The 23,402-nt window shown below is 43.3% G+C and overlaps 2 protein-coding genes across 5 annotated transcripts; both read left to right on the top strand.

The window, feature by feature from the left end:
- Window positions 1-501: 501 nt before the first annotated feature.
- On the top strand, window positions 502-7,722 carry ndufs3 (NADH:ubiquinone oxidoreductase core subunit S3). Its single transcript, XM_080763299.1, has 7 exons — window positions 502-607; window positions 1,852-1,935; window positions 2,412-2,509; window positions 2,752-2,901; window positions 3,173-3,298; window positions 6,212-6,331; window positions 7,286-7,722. The coding sequence occupies exons 1-7, from the start codon at window positions 553-555 to the stop codon at window positions 7,454-7,456; spliced, it is 804 nt and encodes a 267-aa protein (XP_080619425.1). The 5' UTR covers window positions 502-552; the 3' UTR covers window positions 7,457-7,722.
- Window positions 7,723-10,375: 2,653 nt separating this feature from the next.
- Window positions 10,376-23,353, top strand: LOC308313950 (large ribosomal subunit protein bL21m-like). 4 transcript variants are annotated; one of them, XM_080761290.1, is made up of 7 exons: window positions 10,376-10,453; window positions 17,581-17,644; window positions 18,837-18,928; window positions 19,254-19,417; window positions 21,867-21,919; window positions 22,158-22,261; window positions 23,215-23,353. In XM_080761290.1, exons 1-7 carry the CDS (start codon window positions 10,393-10,395, stop codon window positions 23,277-23,279), a joined length of 603 nt encoding a protein of 200 aa, XP_080617416.1. In that variant the 5' UTR covers window positions 10,376-10,392; the 3' UTR covers window positions 23,280-23,353. The 4 variants fall into 4 exon arrangements, with proteins under 4 accessions (XP_080617416.1, XP_080617415.1, XP_080617414.1 ...); XM_080761289.1 differs by having other exon boundaries at window positions 18,834-18,928; XM_080761288.1 differs by having other exon boundaries at window positions 18,831-18,928.
- The last annotated feature ends 49 nt before the right edge of the window (window positions 23,354-23,402 follow it).

Below are 23,402 nucleotides of genomic sequence, written 5' to 3'. Positions count from 1 at the left end.
CATTACATAATATAAACAGCATTAAGACACAACCACACCCCCCATACAAGTGTAATAAATAAATAAAATACATCTTAAAAGCAAAAGGTATAAATAACAGTCACATGATCACAGATGATCGCCCACCACCCTAGCCCAATAGGTCTAAATATTGGGCCACGCCCACAAATACCCTGTGTCACAAAATATTTTCAGATGGGGTTCCGACCAACATCCATTCCAAAATACATTATCATTGTAGGGGACTAGGGTTCAAATACATAGAAGTCCAAATACATATGATATCAATTTGTGGCGGGGTCCTTGAGAACTACACATGATATAACTATTCAAAAAGGAGCTACCCGTTTGCTTCGATTCAGAGTCATTCATACATTCAGACCATAGAGTCTATGGTCTGAAGGTATGAATATATATATATATAAGGAAAGGCATAGACTGTAATTCAGACCAGTAAATGTATGACTCCTCCACACCAGTAGGCGGCGTGGTGTTCCAACGTATACAATCGGAGTAGAAGAAGAAAACAAGCATCACGTCAGAGGTGCAAACATGGCGGCGTCTTTGGCCCGTTTGTTCCGAGGAGGATTCTCCAGGGGTCTCAACTGTACGTTTATTATGATATTTTATATTATGATGTGTGTGTGTGATCTGTGTGTTTAATGCGTAAACAACAGTGTACAGTAGCCATTCAAAAACAACAGGCACAGACTGTGCTAACGGTGTCTGCTTGACCTTCGAGCTAAAGCTAATGCTAATGTGAGCCTGCTCCAGCACTGACAGAAACTGATCCCTGTTATAATGTGTTTCCCTGTATGATTAAATAATAGGCTACTGATAGGTCTGAATGTTGCTTCCCTCACTTCCCTGTTAGAATGTGTTCCCCTGTTTGTATGATTAAATACTGCTGCCTGGATTAGATACTTCTCTGTAGCTATACAGGTTGGTTCCCTGTTAGAATGTGTTCCCCCTCCAATATAATGTATGGTTTAAAGGTCTGATAAATGTTGTTTCCTTGTTAGAATGTGTTAAATACTGCTCTCTGCTCTTCATCTCTGTGGAGTGTGAAAGATGAAGCAGGGACCCCTTAAACTGAGAGATGCTTCATCAATGCGTTGTGAGCTTGTAGATCTGCTATTTTTGGCTAACATGCAGCAACTTCAGCCTGTTTTTTGGGTCCCACTACATTTACAGAGCAAAACGTAAATAAATGTTCAGATTTCAAATATAAAGCGATCACCCAAGTGCCACGGATGTTAGAATTTTGCTGGTCGAATGCACGGCACCCGTGGTGCACTCTGCGCTGTTTAATAAAAGGCATTTTTATCCGAGCGCCCAGCAATTTTTCTCAAATGGGGTACGTTCAGAAAACTCAGTTGCACACTGGGAGGCCTACTTGTGCGCAAGCAGAGCGCGCCATGAGGTGCACTCACCACTGCTGCTGCTCTGAGTCCTAAAGCTCTCTGCTGCTGTCTAGGTTTGAAATACAGCAGTGGTCAGTGGTCCCTCATTGCCCGGTGGAGTACACCAACATACGTACCCAGCCGATACATACCCTATTGACCTTATACCAATTTTGAAACGTACTTTAGTTACGTCATCGAGACCAGTGGTTTCTCATTGGCTGGTGGAATGTAGTGACATACATACCCAGCCGATCGCTGTTCTTCGTCCCTGATTGGCCGAGCGACGCCACCGACATACGCAGCCGATTACAGTTCTTGCACGCTCTGCTTGCACAAGTAATAAGTTGCTATCACACAAGATTTAGCAACCCCCTGTAGTGACTCTGAGGTCCCGGACCTCCGTTGAAGACCCCTGCTCTAATATAAAGTGTTTTGTGTTTTTCAGTTGCAGGTGGCAGTGCGTCATGTCTCCACCATCCAGTAGGTGGCAGTGTGGTCAGGTGGGAGAGCAGCAGTGCTGAGACTAGACGTGAGTATGTTCTAGTGATAACGATTGTTGACAAATAAACCCTGACAGGATGATTAATAGATCTATAAACCCTGACAGGATGATAATTAGATCTATAAACCCCGAAAGGGTGATTATTAGATCTACAAATCCTGACAGGATGACTAATCGTTGCTTATTACCGGGCTAGTTTTTTTGTTTTATATTGAATTAAGTTTGATCGTTCTCTTCTCCAGCATTTGAATAGCTCTCGGTTGCTAGCTGATCGATACAAAGGCTCCCCCCCCCCAGCCTGGTCATTACATCCAATGACCTATATCCCTCCTTCCCGAACACGAGCCAATTGTGCTCGGATAGACGCCCGATAAAGCCGTATGCACCACGGTGGATTCGAACCCAAACCTCTGTGCTTGGAGACAGGCATTCAACCAATGTGCCACCTGAGCGCCTCTCATCCTCAGTGTGTTAATATTAACCCTTGTCTTCTTTTCTTGCAGCCACTGTGAGGCCAAAGGATGCTGTCACTCACAGCCAGCTGGCTGCGTTCGGGGAGTATGTGGCCGAAATGATGCCCAAATATGTGCAGCAGGTCCAGGTTAGTGCATTGTGTGTGTGATGAAAAGTAATTCTGTCAGAACCTTAAACACCCTGGACAACACTCCACGTGTCCTAGACTTTTCTCCCTTCCCTAAAACACCCTGGACAACACTCCATGCAGGTTATGTTGTTTACCTGCTATCCTATAGTGTCTATTGTCACTATGTACACTGTCTCTCTGTGTCTGCATTCTACATTCTACAATATTTTCGTGTGTGTGTGTGTGTGTGCGTGCGTCAGGTGACCTGCTACAATGAGCTGGAGGTGATGATCCATCCGGACGGGGTCATCCCCATGTTGACCTTTCTGAGGGACCACACCAACGCTCAGTTCAGGAACATGATCGACCTGACCGCCGTGGACATCCCGTCTCGCCAGAACCGCTTTGAGGTGCTTCATGTCTGATATAGCAGTGTTTAATATGAAAGACCACATTACTCTGAGTAGTGTACACATGGAACCAAATGGACCCGTAAGGTGGTTTTGCTTCAGTGCCGCTGGTCCCCCCCCCCCCAACACCGACCAATTACTGGCAGTGGCAGAAGAGCTCCCAATCATATTTATAGGACGCACAGATACATTTCCGAGAATAGGTGAAGTTGTGACTATGTCATGTCATGTGATGTTTATAACTCTACTGTATGTCATGTGATGTTTCCAGATCGTCTACAACTTCCTGTCTCTACGTTATAACTCTCGTATTCGCGTGAAGACGTACACCGACGAGTTGACCCCCGTGGACTCTGCTGTTCCTGTCCACATGGCGGCCAACTGGTACGAGAGAGAGGTGAGGGGACTGCTTATAGTATGTAACCATTCCACACACAGTGCTTATAGTATGTAACCGTTCCACACACAGTGCTAATAGTATGTAACCGTTCCACACACAGTGCTAATAGTATGTAACCGTTCCACACACAGTGGTTATAGTATGTAACCATTCCACACACAGTGCTTATAGTATGTAACCGTTCCACACACAGTGCTTATAGTATGTAACCGTTCCACACACAGTGCTAATAACCGTTCCACACACAGTGCTTATAGTATGTAACCGTTCCACACACAGTGCTAATAGTATGTAACCGTTCCACACACAGTGGTTATAGTATGTAACCATTCCACACACAGTGCTTATACATGTAGTATGTAACCGCTTCAGACGCAGGGCTTAATCTCCTGCACTCCGGTACCTCTAGATAGAGGCCTACCGTCACCTCAAATGCAGACCATACAACAATACGTCTTTATTTAGACTATTTACTATTAATTCAGCTTTCACATTCCCCCCTCAATATCCTTTCCTGCAATGGAAAAGGGACCGTGGATGAAATTTAACTGAGTTAGGTTTGTAAATCTTCACAAAAAAACAAACGTCCTACGCTAGGTGTGGAGAGCTCCGCCTCCACCTCACGTCAAAACAGTTGTCAATGTTTACAACTTGACTTGATGAGAACATGTGGACATGTGGACATGTGGACATATACTTATGGAACCAGAGCGAGAGGAAAAAACATTGAATTGACGAGTGGTCAGGAAAGCATGTATTCTCTCCGCAGTAAATAAGTAACAGCTTACGCAGATGCACATCTCTCTCTAGGCTTTCCTCCGAGGTGGAAGGTCTGGTGACGCAAAGTTAGGCAGTGCATGTCTGTGTTCTGTGGCTATGTATTACACGAGAGGGGGTGGTTTAACGTCATTAATGCATGCATGCCTGCGATGCGGCAGGAACCCGCCCACAGGGCGAGTTCCGAAAGCAAGAAGTGTAATATTGCAATTATACAACAGTTACCCTTAAAGGTCCGCTGACACGCCCCGAAATTAATATGGGTGGTACAGCACATCACGTGGTCTGACTGAAAACAGTTTGAAACAGTTTGAAACGGGGCTACGGCGCTAGCAACAAGTGGCTATAGGTCAGGCTAGCGTTTTTGACGGTACATTTAGCGTCATATTGGCTATAAATGTAATTGAAAAAAAATATTTTTTCGCCAGAAATGCTTAGTTTGAATGCAATTGAGGTTGGCGTGGGGTTTTTTAGGGGAACTGCAGCACAAGCGCAAATTTTGGAGTCGAGTCCCATGTTCCCCCGGTCGCCAACACCCCTGTCTGCCCGCTCTGAGACCTCTCAGCCCCGCAGCGCGACAGTCGCGACTACGGACGTCTGCTGTTGTCTGGCCGCTGTGAGAGCAGCGCGACTACTGTTCTTTTCCCCTCTCAGCCGCAGGCTGACATGTACACCCTCGCTCTCACTCTGTAATACCGTAGTTATTTACCACAACATTGTTCAAGTGAACTATAGTGTGTTTATGTTTGTATTCATTGTAATAATAAATATCGCTATGCCGAGGCATAGTCTTGCGGACGAGATCATGAGCCTCTACGGGGGACTGGGCATGTGTGTACACACACACACACACACACACACACACACACACATGTACACGCACATGCAATGGCACGGAATCTGCTCTCTTCCCCGCTGTCATGCACTATAGCCACGGCTAAAAGTTGTGTGTGTGTGTGTGTGTGCGTACACACATGCCCAGTTCAATGCGGGGACCTGACCAGAGACTATACGTCCGTCCGTCCGTCCGTCCGTCCGTCCGTCCGTCCGTCCGTGTGTGTGCAGCCTGCATCTGAGACGGGCTAGACTATATGTTGTCATGCGGAGCGACGCGGCGATAAATAAAATAATCATAGCGATATTGATTATTACAATGAACAAGCATAAACACACAGTTCACCTGAACAATGTTGCGAAAAAATAATTTTTTGCATGAGACTTTCACCCAGTATTCAAGCTAAATGTGACACCAAAATAGTAGCATAAGTTGCTATGCTACCACGGCCACCAAGCCCGGCGAGCCCGCATAGAAGTCGTTGGGGAAAGCCCCTCGCCACTCTGACGTCAGAATCATGATAGCATTGTTTGATAGCAGTTATTAGCTCCCGAGGGGCGTGTCAGTCCTCCTTTAAAGGTATATTCAGTGATTTCACTCAAAAAAACGTAGGTTTCGTTTTTGGCTGGGACCTAAGCCTTTCATCCAATCAGGATAGAGAGCCAAAAACTAAACCTAAGGTTTTTTGACCCCCAGGGGTTAACTGGGGACAGGGAGGAACTCCTTATATGGTCAGCACACTCTATAGTAGAGAGGATTATCACAACAAAACAAAAAAAGAAGTGATATTTTAATTTAGTGAAATCACTGAATATACCTTTAAAACTAAGATACTCGCTTTTTTTTAAATGATGGATGTAGCCACTACAACCACAAATGTCCCAGAAACTAGCTAGCCTAGCCACCGAGTCTGCTGCGCTCTGGGAGAACAGAGCAGCTGAATTCTTTGTTTTGATTACACATTCCATGATGCTGGTTTGAAGCACGGCTAGAAGGCTGTTTCTACCAATCAGATTGCTTCCTCGAAACGACCTGTTGAATAATGAAACTTGGTCATGCTGTCTAGTGTCCAGTGTCAGCAGCTGGCCCTCTCTGGTAAATCTTGGTTAGGGTTGGACATTTAGAGGGCAGGTTTAGGATATTAAACTGATAGTCTATTTTCAGCTAAAATGTTGATCCCCTCACAAGTATAGTAATACAAGTGTGTGTGTGTGTGTGTGTGTGTGTGTGTGTGTGTGTGTGTGTGTGTGTGTGTGTGTGTGTGTGTGTGTGTGTGTGTGTGTGTGTGTGCGCTGCAGGTCTGGGACATGTATGGCGTATTCTTCTCCAACCACCCTGACCTGCGTCGCATCCTGACCGACTATGGGTTCGAAGGTCATCCATTCAGGAAGGACTTCCCCCTGTCTGGATACGTAGAGGTGAGCTGTCAACAAACTATTCAATCTATGAATTGGCCTGTCACAATTATTACATAATTGTCTAATCACAATTATTTGAGATAATCAATTATTCTTTTGCATAATTGTCAAAACAATCTACAAGCTTACAACGCGTCACAAAGTGACACATTGTAAGCTTGTACCACAGGGTTAGTGTACCCTAGTGTTAGTGTCCTTGAGCAAGACGGTGTGTGTGTGTGTGTGTGTGTGTGTGTGTGTGTGTGTGTGTGTGTGTGTGTGTGTGTGTGTGTGTGTGTGTGTGTGTGTGTGTGTGTGTGTGTGTGTGTGTGTGTGTGTGTGTGTGTGTGTGTGTGTGTGTGTGTGTGTGTGTGTGTGTGTGTGTGTGTGTGTGTGTGTGCGCGAGAGAGAGAGAGTGAATGTAATGCACACACACAAACTTTGGATAAATAGCGCTATATGAATTCACCATTTATCATTCTTAGTCTAGTCTTATTCCACTAAATATCAAAATCTTTGTCTTAGTGTTTCACTCAAGAAAATGAACACTACTCACAGACAGATGTAACATTAGCGAGTGAGGACATCATGCTCATAGACAACCAGACCAGTTACCAACAGCTGCCGCGATGGAGAAAAACTCCACAGTCTGTAAATGGTGTATTCATATAGCATTTCTTATCCAAAGTGCTTTACATAGATTGTGCATTACATTCACACACACACATTCATACACTGATGGCGGAGGAAACCATGCAAGGCACCAACCTGCACATCGGGAGCAATTAGTGGTCTTGCTCAAGGACACTTTGACACTAACTCTGGTTAGGTGTGGGGTTTCACTCTGGGGTTTAACACGGTTAGTGAACAAACACTATAGCAATGACATAATATAGACATATTTAACACTTATGGGAAATCACTTTTTCTATTTTAGGACAGAAAGATGCTGTAACATTCTCTGGTCTTTTCCAGGTTCGGTATGATGATGAGTTGAAGCGCGTCGTGGCCGAGCCCGTGGAGCTGTCTCAGGAGTTCAGAAAGTTTGACCTCTCGACCCCCTGGGAGGTTTTCCCCGCCTACCGTGACCCCAAGGCTGACGCCCCCAAACTAGAGGCCGGTGATCAGACCCCAGAGAAAAAGTAGACTCCTAGGAAGGACCCTTGGGACCCCTTACAGGGTCTGTAGCTCTTAGGGTGTGCAAATGGAACCAAATGGACCATTACAGGGTCTGTAGCTTAGCTGTACTGTACAAATGGATTGAGTCCATTTGGTTCCATTTGTACACTCTCAGGGTTATGAGTGGGTCCTTGAATATAAAAAAAACTCACCCAGCTGTTGTACCATACATTAATTAAGATGTTGTTCTCTGATATATTATTTTATGTAAATAAAGAAAACTGATAAAATAATCCTTGACCTTCTGTGTGTGCATGTGTGTCTCTGGTATAGACTAGATGTATTCATCTTCTTATGAGGGTCTCTGGTATAGAATAGATGTAATCATCTTCTCTCATGGGGGTCCCTGGCGCATGTTTTTAAATCGGGGTACTAATAACTTGTTATTTGCTATAACGGCCAGCAGGAGGCAGCGTTGCTCCAATGTGGTTCTCAATTCCATGGTTTCGTCACTTTCATGTTTCCCAGCCTGTGAGTCAATTTACTGTATACATACACACACTCACACCTATAGTAGCATCCCTAAACGGGGGCGGCGGTGGCTCAGGGGTAGAGTGGCTTGATGGTAACCGCAAGGTTGCCAGTTCAAACTCGGGCTCCCCCAGAGTTTGTGTCGAAGTGTCCTTGAGCAAGACACTGAACCCCTAATTGCTCCTGATGTGCTGGTTGGTGCCTTGCATGGTTTCCGTCGCCATCAGTGTATGAATGTGTGTGTGAATGGGTGGATGTAATGCACAATCTATGTAAAGCGCCTTGGATAAAGGCGCTATATAAATGCAACATTTACCATTTAAACAATATATGGTCTAAATAATAATCTGTACATTGAAACTAGGATAGCAGGTGATCAATGCACCTGTGGTCCTAGTTTACTGAGGCACTACAATCTGTGTTCCATGTGTACTTAGCTCCCACCAGACCACCACTGCTAAATAATATTTTGCATTTTCATAGTGCTTTTTCTAAGAACTAAAATTGCTTTACAATGGTCCATTCATTCATACATTGGGGGGTGACACGGCAAACAGTTGATGACAGTGTCCTCTTGAGTCTCTTCCCACATTCACACCAATGGTGGCAAGCTACCATGCGAGGCACCGACTACTGACTCATTGGAGGCAATATTTGACACAGGAGGAGCAGAGATTCAAACGGCCAACCCACGGATCATTGGACGACCTGCTCTACCCCTTGGGCCACAGCCGCCTCTGACTGCTTTACACCTACTTGAGAAAACTGCAAGATTTTTCTTCGTAGAAAAAACAGTGGAATGTACTGAATCTGGAGCATTGAACTCAGGGGTCATCAGTGTGTCTGTACTCCGTACGTGGACAAATATCTCCGGGGCAAAGACTTGGCCTTGTCCGTGGCAAAAGAAAATGTGTTGTGTTTTACATTATTGTCTCCACCAGGCCAAAGTCATGGGGAGAGAGTATGTTTTGTTGTCTTTGTTGGCATGGGGAGAGATTATGTTTTGCACTCTGTCCGTGTGAGTGTGTGTGTGTGTGTGTGTGTGTGTGTGTGTGTGTGTGTGTGTGTGTGTGTGTGTGTCCGTCTGTGTACAGCTAATCTCCGGCACCGTTAACCCGGTCGATGCCAAATTTAGCACACACACTCCCTGGATGCCAACGATGAACCTCTGCCCCAAATATTCCAGAACGGCCTGTTATAGCGCCACCAGGAGGCCGACTTTTATATTACTCCTCCAGATTCTGTCCAAAAATCCTGCAAATCGTTTCACAGTATCTCTCATTTTTGGAACATAATGCCTCAAATCATCCAAGGACCAATTGCCATCCAAGGTTTAAGAAGAAATGGCACCCTTTTCACATTGGCCTATTATAGCGACACCAGGAGGCCACAACCTGACCTGCCCTGGTGGAGACCTGTGCCCCAAGGGGCACTTTTATAGTTATGTTCTTATTTTGATCAATTAAAGACCAATTTACTGAATGTCAGTCTCCAGTTTTTCTTCAGAATATGTATGACACTGATTTACTACATTTTCAGGCACATTAGGAGTCCACTATAGGCGGCACTAATGGTTCTCAAATGTTTTATTTGGACCCGACACAACTCATAGACGCAAGTGGAACCAAATGAACACTCAGAGTTGTGTTTCTGGTAATATTATTGTCCACTCATTTTGTTTAAAAAAAAAATAAGGTTTTACAAAAATGTCCAGCAAAAAGCCAGCATGGCGACGACCCCTGACCTCTAGGCATTCTATGTATTCCATGTAGGCTAACTAGGTTCCATGTAAAAAAAGACCTCTGGTTCACCTACATGTGAAAACTGCACAGTACTAGTTCTTTGTGGAAAAGCCAGTGGACTGAAGTTGAAGCATTGAACTGCATACTTTATTTTGTCTCCTCGACCTCAACACTCAATCTCTTTGCCGAAAAAGCCAGACATGATGATTGGTTGGTCCTCCAGAGAAACGGATGCTGGGGCTGTAGGGGTTAAGTATTTATCTTCACATGTATCTGTCTTTCTCACCAATGTGATGACAGACGTAGACCTACACACATGCAGACACCGGAGAGACAGGCACACGCACGCACACACACGCACGCACACACACACACACACACACACGCACGCACGCACACACACACACACACACACACACACACACACACACACACACACACACACACACACACCAAGAAGAAGGAGAAGAAGAAGAAGGGGGAAAAGAGACTTGTCAAACATTTTCAAAAATATTAGATCTAGAACAGCATGCTGTTTCTGAGTAGCCAAAGTATTTAAATATGGTTCAAGTGATTAATAAGTAATAACTGTGATTAACTGAGAATCAGTGCGAATATATTAATATTCGAGGGGGAACTTTCAAACATGCCACATGATCCGGGGGACGATAATAGATGTGACACACCAAGATGGCGGTGACTTTGAGGAGCTGTGTTGTTCACATGTTTAAAAGATTAAAACTCAACAACGGTACGTTTAGTATGTTTATATTCATGTTTGTGTTTATTCACTATGTTTATGTGGAGCTGTAAGGGTTAATAGTGAGCTTGTCGATCTGCTTATTGATGATTTAAATATTGTATTAACGGATTGCAGAATTGACGACACCATAAAGCATTACACTTGATTAGGGCCTACTATTTTCAATTCATCAGAACTTTTAGAGAGTACAAATATACACTTCTATATAGCCGAAAACAGGAAATCATCATAAAAGAGTGTAGAGTAGAGAGTAGCGACACGCTTTGATCTCGCCGCAAAGCGGGTGCCTATGTGCTATAGTTCCAAACATTGCTCCTATGGCTGGAACTATCCCATTGAGATAGAATGAGCACTTCCGCATTCCATTGTTAAAATGGCAGTCTAGTGTCGCCACTCTCTTACTATATTACTCTGAGTAGGCCTACAGTCCAAGGAAGGTACAGATCAATACAACAACTCCTACTTGTTTACATCAGGGTCCTCCATTTTCAATTCATCAAACAATTAAAGGCATACAAATATATATATATACATCTATGCAAAAAAAAAAAAAAAAAGGGAATAGCCTACATGTACAGTACTAGAATTTCGCCCCCCTTCGGGGGGCTCAATCCTAGTGTCGTTGCAGCGCAATATGGGAAGAAGGAAATTGCGGGAGTTGACAGACTCAGAACCGAATAGTTCTGATGATCCTCATGGGGGCTACCCGCAGCCCCGCCTCCCCGCAGGCCCCCCCCCCCCCCCCACAGCGGTGGAAAAAAATAAGTTGATGTTTTCACTGGTACTTTGGGTAGGCTACAGCAGTGATACTCAACCTCAGGCCCGCGGGCCACATCAGGCTACCGCGGGACCATTATGACTGGCCCACCAATGAAAATCTAAAAAAAAGGGAAAAAAAATCTGGAAAATTAAATAAAAATAAATAAATCTGAATGAAGTTATCTTTAATTACATTATTATAAGTAATACTATTAGAGTTGTACTATTACTCTAACGAAAATAAAAGTGTGGGGCGGGGGGGGGGGGAGATGCAATGCAAATGAAAGACATATACTGTGTATCCCTATTCCCTGACATAATTTTATAGCTAAACGGACAGAATTCTATTTTATTTGAATGATGAAACCCAGCTGCCATTAATAGTTCTTCACTTATAGCTATCTATTTTCAGGTAGATTGTTTTATTTTACTCAGTCAGCCATATCACTACTACATTTTTTTCATGAAAAAGGTCATAGCTGGGTAATCTATTTTCAGGCAAATTGTGTTTATTGTATTTTATTTTACTCAGCCATAACAATTTATTTTCTGTTAACCAACTTGCTGGCTGGCAGGCAGGCAGACAGCTACTCATAGACAGGCAGACAGACAGCTACTCATGGATAATTGGACAGGCAGGCAGTCAGACAGCTACTCATAGACAGGCAGACAGACAGCTACTCATGGAGAATTGGACAGGCAGGCAGACAGCTACTCATAGACAGGCAGACAGACAGCTACTCATGGAGAATTGGACAGGCAGGCAGGCAGACAGCTACTCATAGACAGGCAGACAGACAGCTACTCATGGAGAATTGGACAGGCAGGCAGGCAGACAGCTACTCATAGACAGGCAGACAGACAGCTACTCATGGACAATTGGACAGGCAGGCATGAAGGCAGACAGCTACTCATAGACAGACAGACAGCTACTCATGGACAATTGGACAGGCAGGAAGGCAGACAGCTACTCATAGACAGACAGACAGCTACTCATGGACAATTGGACAGGCAGGCAGGCAGACAGCTACTCATAGACAGACAGACAGCTACTCATGGACAATTGGACAGGCAGGAAGGCAGACAGCTACTCATAGACAGGCAGACAGACAGCTACTCATGGACAATTAGGCAGGCAGGCAGGCAGACAGCTACTCATAGACAGGCAGACAGACAGCTACTCATGGACAATTAGGCAGGCAGGCAGACAGCTACTCAGACAGGCAGACAGACAGCTACTCATGGACAATTGGACAGACAGGCAGGCAGGCAGACAGCTACTCATAGACAGGCAGGCAGACAGCTACTCATAGACAGGCAGACAGTAAGACAGCTACTCATTGACAGACAGACAAATAACTACTCATGGACAGACAGGCAGGCAAAGAGCTACTCATGTTATGTTATTATGTTATTATAACAGCTACTCATGTTATGTGCAATAATTTGTGCAGTTATGGAAACAGCTCTTTGTGTTTATGCAAGAAAATGTAACACATTTATTTATTTACATATTGTGTGCATGCACATTGTACTTTCCGCCGCGGATTTATTTATTTCCCAAATGGTCTAAAATTGAGTTATTTAGCATACTTTTACCAATGAATTAGCCTATACACAGACAACGACTGATTAGCCTATTTTGGACGATATGGGTCTTTTCTCGAGTCACTCCGCTGAAAGTGTCAGTGTTGCTGCCTTACACACCCGCCGCCTATGGGCACTGTACTGTAGGCATATAATACCTGGCTAGGTGAAAACAAAAGAAACCCGATTAGCATTTGAGTACTTTTAACACCTCTGAACAGCCGGCGGAATTCCAGAGCATGTGTAAATACGCTAGTATGCAGTCTGTGACAGAGTCACAGAGTGTCAATAATTCCCAGAAAATCTGTAATGTTAATATAAAATGTCCACGAAAATCCTCATGGGGGCTAAAAGGGGCTATTTAATTCTTCATATAGCCCCCACAGACTCGGCGTCGTTGGACAGACTCCACTTCATGTTTCAGCTGTGTTTTTAAACTCAGTAGTGTGCCCTGCACACAGCGCACACTCGCAATTGCAGCTGGAGGGCGACGCGACACACACACCCCCCCCCCCCACACACACACACACACACACACACACACACGCGCACACTTTTTTCGCTCGAAATTCTTATTCACAATGACATCGAGTTGAGGTGTTTGTTTTAAGGGTAATTGTTGCATAAGCGCTATTTCGCACTATTTCTCCCTCCCCTCCCCTGTGTCTGAAGCAGCTAGCATGGAAGCTATATGGATTATGGAAGCTTTCCCTCATGCCGTTATCCACGCGTCCATCCGATTGCTTTTAATGTAAATGTCCCATCCACTGAGCAAAAGCGATATAAGCGCCTTATTCATTCATTCGATTCATTTGGGTGTGGGGCTGTGCAGTGGTGTGGGCAGCCTTTCTGACGGAGGCTCGGAGCTGCTGCTGCTGACGCTGTTCGAGTCGCATGGAGCAGTATAGAGTAGGCGTGGCGCAGCATTAGAAGGGCGCAGCAAATGCACGACATTGAGGGGTAGAAACCATCCCGGTCGCGTGGTTCATCTAACGCGTGTGTCACTGTGAAGGACTGGCCCCATTAAGTGAACGTAGTTGAGCCCAATATTGGCGTTACGCATTTCACTTGAATAATGTTGTGTGCGCACGTGCGCACGCTGAGAAAGACATGCACTGCTGTCTCGCCGCCGTATAGCCATTCCTGTGTGTGTGTGTGTGTGTGTGTGCAGGCGTGTGTAGTCGGCATTGGCTGGCAGGCGAAAATAGCAAAAGCTATACGTGTAATGTAATTATTTCGGCACAATCCAAGTAGTGACAATGAACAATGTTGATTTAACTAAGGGATTCGCTGAGTGTTTTATTTTGTAAATACAGGGATTTAGAAGTGATAAGCAAAATAGTGAGCCAATAATTTCTCCCCTTCCTTCTGTCTGTTATCCTGCGAGAGCCCTAAAAAGCAAGATGGCTGATTGTGAGAGTGTGAAAAGTACTGTGGGGGCGGGCCTGGTGGGCCTATGAGAACACAGAGCAGTGTTGCCAGGTTTGCGAATTGTAAGCGAGTTGTAGTGTGTGTAAATAGCGTGGTTGTGGCCTTGTTTCTGCCCCTGTTGGGGCAACAGAACATGTAGACCAGTTTCTGTCCACCGCTTTTGGCCACGTGACCAACTTGACAAATGTTAAAATAGATAGACAAATGGAGCGGTGGGGGACCATTACCTTTTTACAGGGGCCAGTTTTGAATTGCAGCCATCAATGCTCTTTGAGAGCGGTTTTGAAGGAGGCTAGGGATTCACTAGCTCTGGTCCATAGCTTGCCGCAATTTGCAACTCTAGATTTTTTTACAATGGGTTGAATCTAGAGTTGCAACAACCTCCATCCACTTCCTATTCATCTTTTTTGGTTTGTGATCTGCTTGTCTTAAATGACGTTAAACCCACCAACATTGCAGCTGCAGTCCAAGCTTGAATTATCCTCTTTCAATCTGCCGAGCTTGTTTTTCATAAAAAACCCCCGTAGACATGTTAATAGCTACTTTCCAAAATATTCCACAAGTATTATTCAGAGCCGCCATTTTGTATTTTTTCAACGTGCCGTAAAACAAGACGTGAGGGGGAGCGCTTGTTTAATAGAATCTTACCTGCGCAGGTAAGACACCCAAAGAAGAGGCCGACGCAGCGCGACACCCCGTCACACCAGGGGGGCAGTCAGACGGATATTTTGTGAATATAAAGGAAATAAAAGTTCATATAATGGCCTGTTGTGGCGCTGTCACTGGACCCAGAAAAACCCATAGCCCCATAGAAGTCCATGTATTTTGGCCTAACTTCACCTAGACTGTATTACCTTAATAAACATGGTCATGAATACTTTTTGCTTCCAGTCACTAGTTTAAAGTCTCATTTCTAATGTCATAATATTCTTTTTGGAAAATTATGGTCCCATTTATTAAAGAAATGACCATAAAGTCGCGCATGTTCTGAGGGGCGTGGCTACCGTTACAGTCTATGAACGGGATCCCCCACCCACTCGAGTCAAAATAAAAACCAACGAAGAAGAAGGGGGAAGTCCCGCCTCGTTCGTTGTCTGGGCTAGCCAATGGGCCAGCTGGCCTGAACTGGGCCAAAACGGATCTAGAAAGATGGCGACTTCCATTGCAAGGACTGACAGGCTTCATTTTACGTTCACGTTAGACCCGCGGAACGCTTTGTCCATATTTTTTACAGTCTATGCGTCACACACAGCCTTCTATTAAACAAGCGCTCCCCCTCACGTCTTGTTTTACGGCACGTTGAAAAAATACAAAATGGCAGCTCGGAATACCGGTAATACTACAGAAAGTAGCTCATAACATGTCTACGGGGGATTTTTATGAAAAACAAGCTCGGCAGATTGAAAGAGGATAATTCAAGCTTGGACTGCAGCTGCAATGTTGGTGAGTTTAACGTCATTTAAGACAAGCAGATCACAAACCAAAAAAGGTGTGTGTGTGTGTGTGTGTGTGTGTGTGTGAGAGAATGTAATGCACACACACACAAACTTTGGATAAATAGCGCTATATGAATTCACCATTTATCATTCTTAGTCTAGTCTTATTCCAATTCAATTCAAAAGGCTTTATTGGCATGAGAAAACATACGTTTACATTGCCAAAGCAGAAAGAACAATACAGCAATACAATCAAAACAAAAATTATGTACTTTGAAGGTCAGAATCTTCAATAGATCAACTTCTATGTACCAAGATCACTCGATGCAGGTATAGTGCAGGAATATACACAATGATTAGTCTTTAGGATGGTTGTGTTCCATTTGATATCCTTCTTCCACTAAATATCAAAATCTTTGTCTTAGTGTTTCACTCAACAAAATGAACACTACTCACAGACAGATGTAACATTAGCGAGTGAGGACATCATGCTCACAGACAACCAGACCAGTTACCAACAGCTGCCGCGATGGAGAAAAACTCCACAGTCTGTAAATGGTGTATTCATATAGCATTTCTTATCCAAAGTGCTTTACATAGATTGTGCATTACATTCACACACACACATTCATACACTGATGGCGGAGGAAACCATGCAAGGCACCAACCTGCACATCGGGAGCAATTAGTGGTCTTGCTCAAGGACACTTTGACACTAACTCTGGTTAGGTGTGGGGTTTCACTCTGGGGTTTAACACGGTTAGTGAACAAACACTATAGCAATGACATAATATAGACATATTTAACACTTATGGGAAATCACTTTTTCTATTTTAGGACAGAAAGATGCTGTAACATTCTCTGGTCTTTTTTTTTTTCTTTTTGTGGAAATCTCACGAACGTTTGACCTACTCACCAATACAAAGACGGGTTGTGTCAATAGAAAGACTACTTTCCTTAGTGGACGCACTCTGAGCCCCCCACCACACGTATAAACGGTACTTTTTGGCCAAAAAGGGATTTTGTTTCCACCGGGGGAAAAAAAAACTTTTAGTTACTCTGCTGTGCCCTCTACCGATATTGCCCAGAGAACTGCCTCATAGAGAATATTTTTCCTCCGGTGAAAAAAAATCCCTTTCTGGCCAAAAAGTACCGTTTATATGTGTGGTGGGGGGCTCAGAGTGTGTCCACTAAGGAAAGTAGTCTTTCTATTGACTCAACCCGTCTTTGGTGAGTAGGTCAAACGTTCGTGAGATTTCCACAAAAGAGGAGAGGCTGGTCTGATTTCGATTTGAGATTTAAGCCTTACTGCAGGGCAGAATCGAAGCAGTAAGGCTATGGACCAGAGCTAGGGATTCACATTTCTTAACGGCTGTTGGTAGGACACACTTTTGTGGCATAGGAGTGAAATTGTTCAACTCAACAACGGTACGTTTAGTATGTTTATATTCATGTTTGTGTTTATTCACTATGTTTATGTGGAGCTGTAAGGGTTAATAGTGAGCTTGTAGATCTGCTGATTGATGATTTAAATATTGTATTAACGGATTGCAGAATTGACGACACCATAAAGCATTACACTTGATTAGGGCCTACTATTTTCAATTCATCAGAACTTTTAGAGAGTACAAATATACACTTCTATATAGCCGAAAACAGGAAATCATCATAAAAGAGTGTAGAGTAGGAGAGATTGCCCCCCCCCCCCCCCATCACACACAACTGTTGGTCAAACCACGTGACTTCCATTGGAAAAGCATTGAGACGTCCATGAAACACGGACAGCACAGAGCATGTTCGTCTGATATGTGTAATTTTAAACCATTACGATTCCTTGATGAATGATGATTCCCTTCAACAAATCCTAGATTTGTCTTTTCTATTGTTTCTATTCATGTTCAGGGGTGCTGTCTCCTACCATCCTCACCCGGGAGCAGAGTTCTTACAGTGCCAGCCTACCATCCAGGTAACCTGTATACCCTACTACACACTCTGAAATAATACCATACCCTACCATCCAGGTAACATTTATATCCTACTACACACTCTGAAATAATACTATACCCTACCATCCAGGTAACATTTATATCCTACTACACACTCTGAAATAATACTATACCCTACCATCCAGGTAACATTTATATCCTACTACACACTCTGAAATAATACCATACCCTACCATCCAGGTAACATTTATATCCTACTACACACTGAAATAATACCATACCCTACCATCCAGGTAACATGTATACCCTACTACACACTCTGAAATAAGAGAGGCTGATTTGGGAAATGGGAATCATGACATTTGCCATGTTATTTCTCCTACATCAGTGTACACTGTGCTAACGTTCACATTCACAATCGGATCATTCACAAAAAAAAGACAAGTTTGATTGACTATGTCACAATGCATGCCTAGAACCAAGGAAGCTTTGAGAAGGAAGAGTGGTCACGTGACTGGGCTGCGCCATGACACTTTCATGGGAGCCAAACTTACACCGGAAGTGCAATGAATACATGGCAGTGAATGGAGCCGGCTGGACCAGCTCATAACAAACATTATTTATGAACAATTGAGACCTTTGTCATATAATCTGTTCAGGAATATAAAAGAAGACAAGGATCTAAACAGCAGCAGGTATCGTTTCTGGTACTTTGTGCTCTTTAGATACCATACCTAATATAAAGATTACAGTGTACTCGAAAAGTCAAACACAGCAGACAATAATGTGTTACATGCCTTCTGTTATTTTCCAGAAGTGATTACTTTACAAAAGGTCTCAGTCATTAATAAATAATGTTGGTGACTCAGCTCTTATTGACTCCAGTGCATTCTGCCATACTTCCGGGTAGTTTGGCTCCGATGAAAGTGTCCATGAAAGTGTCCATGAAAGTGTCATGGCGCAGCCCAGTCACGTGACCACTTCTCTTCCTTGCCTAGAACCACCTCCGTTCTACTTCCTGCATCACAGCTGTTTGTTTACACTGACGTAACATCATACGCGACATACTGCTGCAGAGCACACATCTGATGTTTTATTTTCCCTTTCCTCTACAGACCTAACACATATGAGTACAGTGTGTTTGTGTTGTGTAGTCTTGTAACTGTGTGTGTGTGTGTGTGTGTGTGTGTGTGTGTGTGTGTGTAGTAGTAGTAGTGTAGTTCCACAGACCTCTCTCTCCTCCCCTCCGTGGTCAACAGAGATTCATCACATCGACCTGGAAGAACAACAGCAGCAACATGCAGGTGACCTTTCACCTTTGAAGCCGCAGACATGACTGTCATATGATTTTTGCACCTGCTCCGCTTACAACACTTACATCTACATAAAAGTTTATGTGTCAAATATAAAGCGCTCGCCCCAGGGCCACGGATGTTACAATTCTCCTTGGGCGGAGAATCTTCCAAAAATCTGCATCTAAAAAAATCCGTTCTATTTTTCAAACACAGATTGGATTTGTCCTGGGACGACATTAAAAAAAAATATATATATATATATATATATATTGTATATTAAAAAAGAGAAATATGAAATGTGTGTGTGTGTGTGCGTGCGTGCGTGCGCGCGCAGCGGTGGTCCTGAAGGTGAACGACCTCCTGGCCAGTCAGAACTACGGCAGGCTGTTCGCTGTGGTGCAGTTCTCTGGACGTCAGTGGAAGGTCACTGGAGAAGACCTGATCCTCATAGAGAACCATCTGGAAGCACAGTGTGGAGACAGGATCTGCATGGAGAAGGTACTCTCATGCACGCACGCACACATGCACCACTTAACTCATTGACTGCCACCATTGTGTCCGGAGCTGCAACGTATCTGCCGCCGGACGCATTGGCATCTTTTGTTTTGAAGACCCCAACATTCACCCCAAAATGAACCGGAAGCAACATCAACAACAAAGTTAATCTCATGGATTAAAGTTCTCAGCCGCCACTACTGATTTCAGTCATTTGGATTCCATAGAAGCCAGCGTGTCTTCTGTGAAAACATGCTGCGCACTAAAAATAGCAGATCTACAAGCTCACAACACGTAACAGCGTGACGTGTTGTGAGCTTGTAGATTTATTATCTTATTTTCGGTCATCGGTTATTTTAAGATGAAAGAGTATTTGAAGGTATAGTAGTAATAGTATAGTATATAGTATTCTATTGCTAGTTTGATCCCTTCAAATACTCTTTCATCTCTTTCATACAAGTTTGGAGCATTTTCCAGACACATGAATGGTCTCAGAAATGTCATGATTTCTTCAGCTGGTCGGCCTAAAATATCATTACATTTTCAGTCTTGAGATTTTATTTTGCTAATCTGGTGATCGTATCTTTAAAAGTCATCAGAAGTGTTAATATTGCAACCGCAAGGTAGCAATGATTGAATGATGAGCCCCTAACATCGACCTTCTGTTCAAACACCTCAAAATGAGCTTCAATACCAAGAAAAAAGGGCTTTTCGATCTAGTTTGTAATGACTGTGGACGGCGGGGAAACATTACATTGACGGACCACAGGCGAGCCCAGCCCAAGGACCCCTTGGCCCCCCTGGGCCCCACTTTGTGAACCACTGGTCTAAGAGTACACCCAAAGTGAACAGGGGTGTGTGTGTGTATGTGTGTGTGTGTGTGTGTGTTTGTGTGCATTCCATTGAGGTCAGTGTGGTTGTAAATTAATAATAATTGTAGTATAATTATTATAATTATGGTAAACTTGGCGTCACGAAAAAACTCACGTCATTCATGCTGTTTGTCAGCGTTTAACCAATTAAACCCTTCGACAAATAGCAGATCTACAAGCTTGCAACGCGTCACAACGTGATGGGCTGTGAGCTTGTAGATCAGCTATTTTTGGCAAAGAGATCTGGTATAGGCAGAACAATCTCGGTTTAGAGGGTTTCGCACACACACACACACACACACACACACACACACTATATGTAATTGATGTTAATTGCCTTTGGTTTTTAAATGCAGAATGTTTTAGAGAAACAGACGGCGGGGGGGGGGGGGAGGTTCCCACGGTCATCACATTCCCGTAGACTACAGGGTTTGGGATAATTCAACACAATGTTTTATGTTTAGTAAGAGCTTTTATGGCTATCGATTATGTTTATGAAAAGAAATAAACATTATATGTTTGTCACATCACACATATCTGTTGTGTTGATGAAATGTCTGTATAGCACTTTGGTACAATGGAAATTGTTTTTAAATGTGCTTTATAATTAAAGGTGATTTGATTTGATTTATGACAAAAAAAGGTTTGTCAAAAAAAGTTTGTTTGACTCACAGACTAAATCTAAATAAAAGCAACAAATTAAAACTGGACTAAAATGTTAGGGAGGGACTAGTGGAGTCATTTTATGCTTGGTTGCGCTCTGAAAATAGATCTACAAGCTCACAACGCTGTGACACAGCATGAGTGTTGACCTTGTAGATCGGCTATTTTCAGCATGCAAAGAGTGTAAAATCAGCCCTTACGATGCCATCATGGCCTGCTAAAAAATGCATTTTAGACAAAATCAACTAGATTTTGTGGGCTAAAATCTTATATGTAGTTGACCAAAAGGAGACTAAAACTAAAACCATTTCAGATGACAAAAATGTGACTAAAACAAATTTATTTTTAAACTAAATAAAGATTGCTGTCAAAATCAACACTACACGACACACTATAATGACTGTCTGTAGAGTGTTCTGTGGTCAACCATACCAACTGCCACAAGTCTCTCTTAATGTGTTCACATGATATTTCAGGCCTTATGTCAAAGCAGAGCATGGGGGGCGATTACTCCCCCAGTGGAGACTTGAATTCATGGATATTGTTTTGTTTTTGTCACATTCCTAAGCCAATAATTTAATGACGAGCAGTGGTTCCCTATGGAGACACAAAGGGAACAAAAATATCCATGAATTCTCATTCAGTCTCGATGGGGTGAGTAATCGATAGAAATGTTTTTTGCGGGGAAATGAAAGGCGGGGGTTTTCAGAGTAAAATCTCTCATTTTCTTGGCACTCTAGTGCCTTTATTCTGAAATCATAAGTGCCATGGACGGAGATCTCCGTCTTTTCAAATCCATTGCCGTCTTGTTACGTTTTATATTGATCCAGTTGGAGATCGCTCTATGCTACAGAGAAAACCGGAAGTGGTCCATTCTTGCTTTCAACACATGACGGTAACAGTGTCTCTGTTTCTAGGTGCTGATGGTTGGAGGAGAAGACTTCACACTGATTGGCAGACCTCTGTTGGGGTATGACACACACACACACACACACACACACACACACACACACACACACACACACACACACTCTGTTGCCTCCCTTCTCCCTAGTCTGTGTCTAGCCGCCTTACTCCAGAAAACAGTGTTAAATAACAGTATATAATGTATTAACAGTAATGTATTAATTAACAGTATATAATGTACGGTATTAACAGTATAATGAATTAACAGTATATAATGTATTAACAGTATAATGTATTAACAGGTGTAATCTGGTCCGGGTCGAGGCCACCGTGGTGGAGAAGACGGAGTCGTGGCCCAAAGTCGTTCAACACTTCAAGAAACGCAAGAGATTCGAGAGACGGAAATGTACGTTCACCTCACTATTATCATGAAGAGCTCAGTGTTTCCCAGAGGAAGTTATAACTACTATTTCATATATATATATATATATATATATATATATATATATATATATATAATTATTTTCTCAAAATGGGTGTCTGAGATTGACAGTGTCACTGTGGCTATGTACAACCACGAACAGTTCTTTATGTCATTGTTTCAGTGACAAAACACAAGCGACCGCTTTCTTTGATTGGCCATCGTGCATGAGCAGATGTTTGTATACAGCGCTCTTGTTGGTCCTCAGGCATTTGATGATGATGATGGTGGTGATGTTTGTATACAGCGCTCTTGTTGGTCCCCATACCTTTTAGCTCTAGACCCAAAGGAGAGATTAGACGTTTGACCCAAACTACTTCTTAAACTTTTGAAAAGCCAAAACTACTAGTAATTGGTGTACTGACTGGTATTACTGTGCTTAACTGACCAGCCAACTGGCCTGACCTGCACCCCACTGAGAATCTAGGTTGTTTTATCAAGTGGAAAGTGTGAGACATAAGACTATTCCAATTAATTTACGGCTGTTATCAAACAAACCTGGGCTTCCATAACACCTCAACAGTACCACAGGCTGATCACCTCCATGCCACGCCCCATTGATGAAATAATTTCTTCAAAAGTAGCTCAGACCAAGTATAGACTGCATACATTAATATACTTTTCAGATGGTCGACATTTCTCTTTTAAAAAATAGGGGTAGGGGTTGCGCGACATGGCCAAAGCATCTTCGGGCTCCCCAGCCAAAAACGTTTACGTGACGTCATGAGGTGTGCTTTGTGAGTGTGATTTGTTACGGTTCTTAAAAGTTAAATTGTCACTTCACTGCCTCAGAGTCATGTTGAGAAGCAGTGTGTTAAGACATGGTTGTTTTATTTAGAAGCAGTGTGTTAATCCATGACTGTTGTGTTGTGTTTCAGGGATGGTCCAGCCGCAGACTGTACTGCGGATCAACAGCATACAAGTGGCTCCAGCTCTCTCATGAATATTAATGTTCAAATGTTTTACTTTTCTTTTTGTAATCTGAATCTGCACATAATAAAACGCTGTTTCACTTGGCTTTGTGTGGTGATGTTATGTTATGCTGTGTGGTGCTGGAACATGTGTA

Source organism: Protomyctophum bolini (assembly GCF_963924005.1).
Source record: "Protomyctophum bolini genome assembly, chromosome: 1".
Lineage (NCBI taxonomy): Eukaryota > Metazoa > Chordata > Actinopteri > Myctophiformes > Myctophidae > Protomyctophum > Protomyctophum bolini.
Note: the sequence above shows the minus strand (reverse complement) of the source record. Positions and strands in the feature narration are given on the sequence as shown.

What these genes read in the sequence shown, in the direction of transcription:
- ndufs3 (XM_080763299.1), top strand. Translation starts at nt 553, where the DNA reads ATGGCGGCGTCTTTGGCCCGTTTGTTCCGAGGAGGATTCTCCAGGGGT. An exon ending in ATTCTCCAGGGGTCTCAACT is followed by an intron (nt 608 to 1,851) that starts GTACGTTTATTA and finishes TGTGTTTTTCAG; the next exon opens with TTGCAGGTGGCAGTGCGTCA. An exon ending in CTCGCCAGAACCGCTTTGAG is followed by an intron (nt 2,902 to 3,172) that starts GTGCTTCATGTC and finishes TGATGTTTCCAG; the next exon opens with ATCGTCTACAACTTCCTGTC.
- LOC308313950 (XM_080761287.1), top strand. Translation starts at nt 10,393, where the DNA reads ATGGCGGTGACTTTGAGGAGCTGTGTTGTTCACATGTTTAAAAGATTA. An exon ending in ACAGGATCTGCATGGAGAAG is followed by an intron (nt 19,418 to 21,866) that starts GTACTCTCATGC and finishes CTCTGTTTCTAG; the next exon opens with GTGCTGATGGTTGGAGGAGA. An exon ending in ATTGGCAGACCTCTGTTGGG is followed by an intron (nt 21,920 to 22,157) that starts GTATGACACACA and finishes ATGTATTAACAG; the next exon opens with GTGTAATCTGGTCCGGGTCG.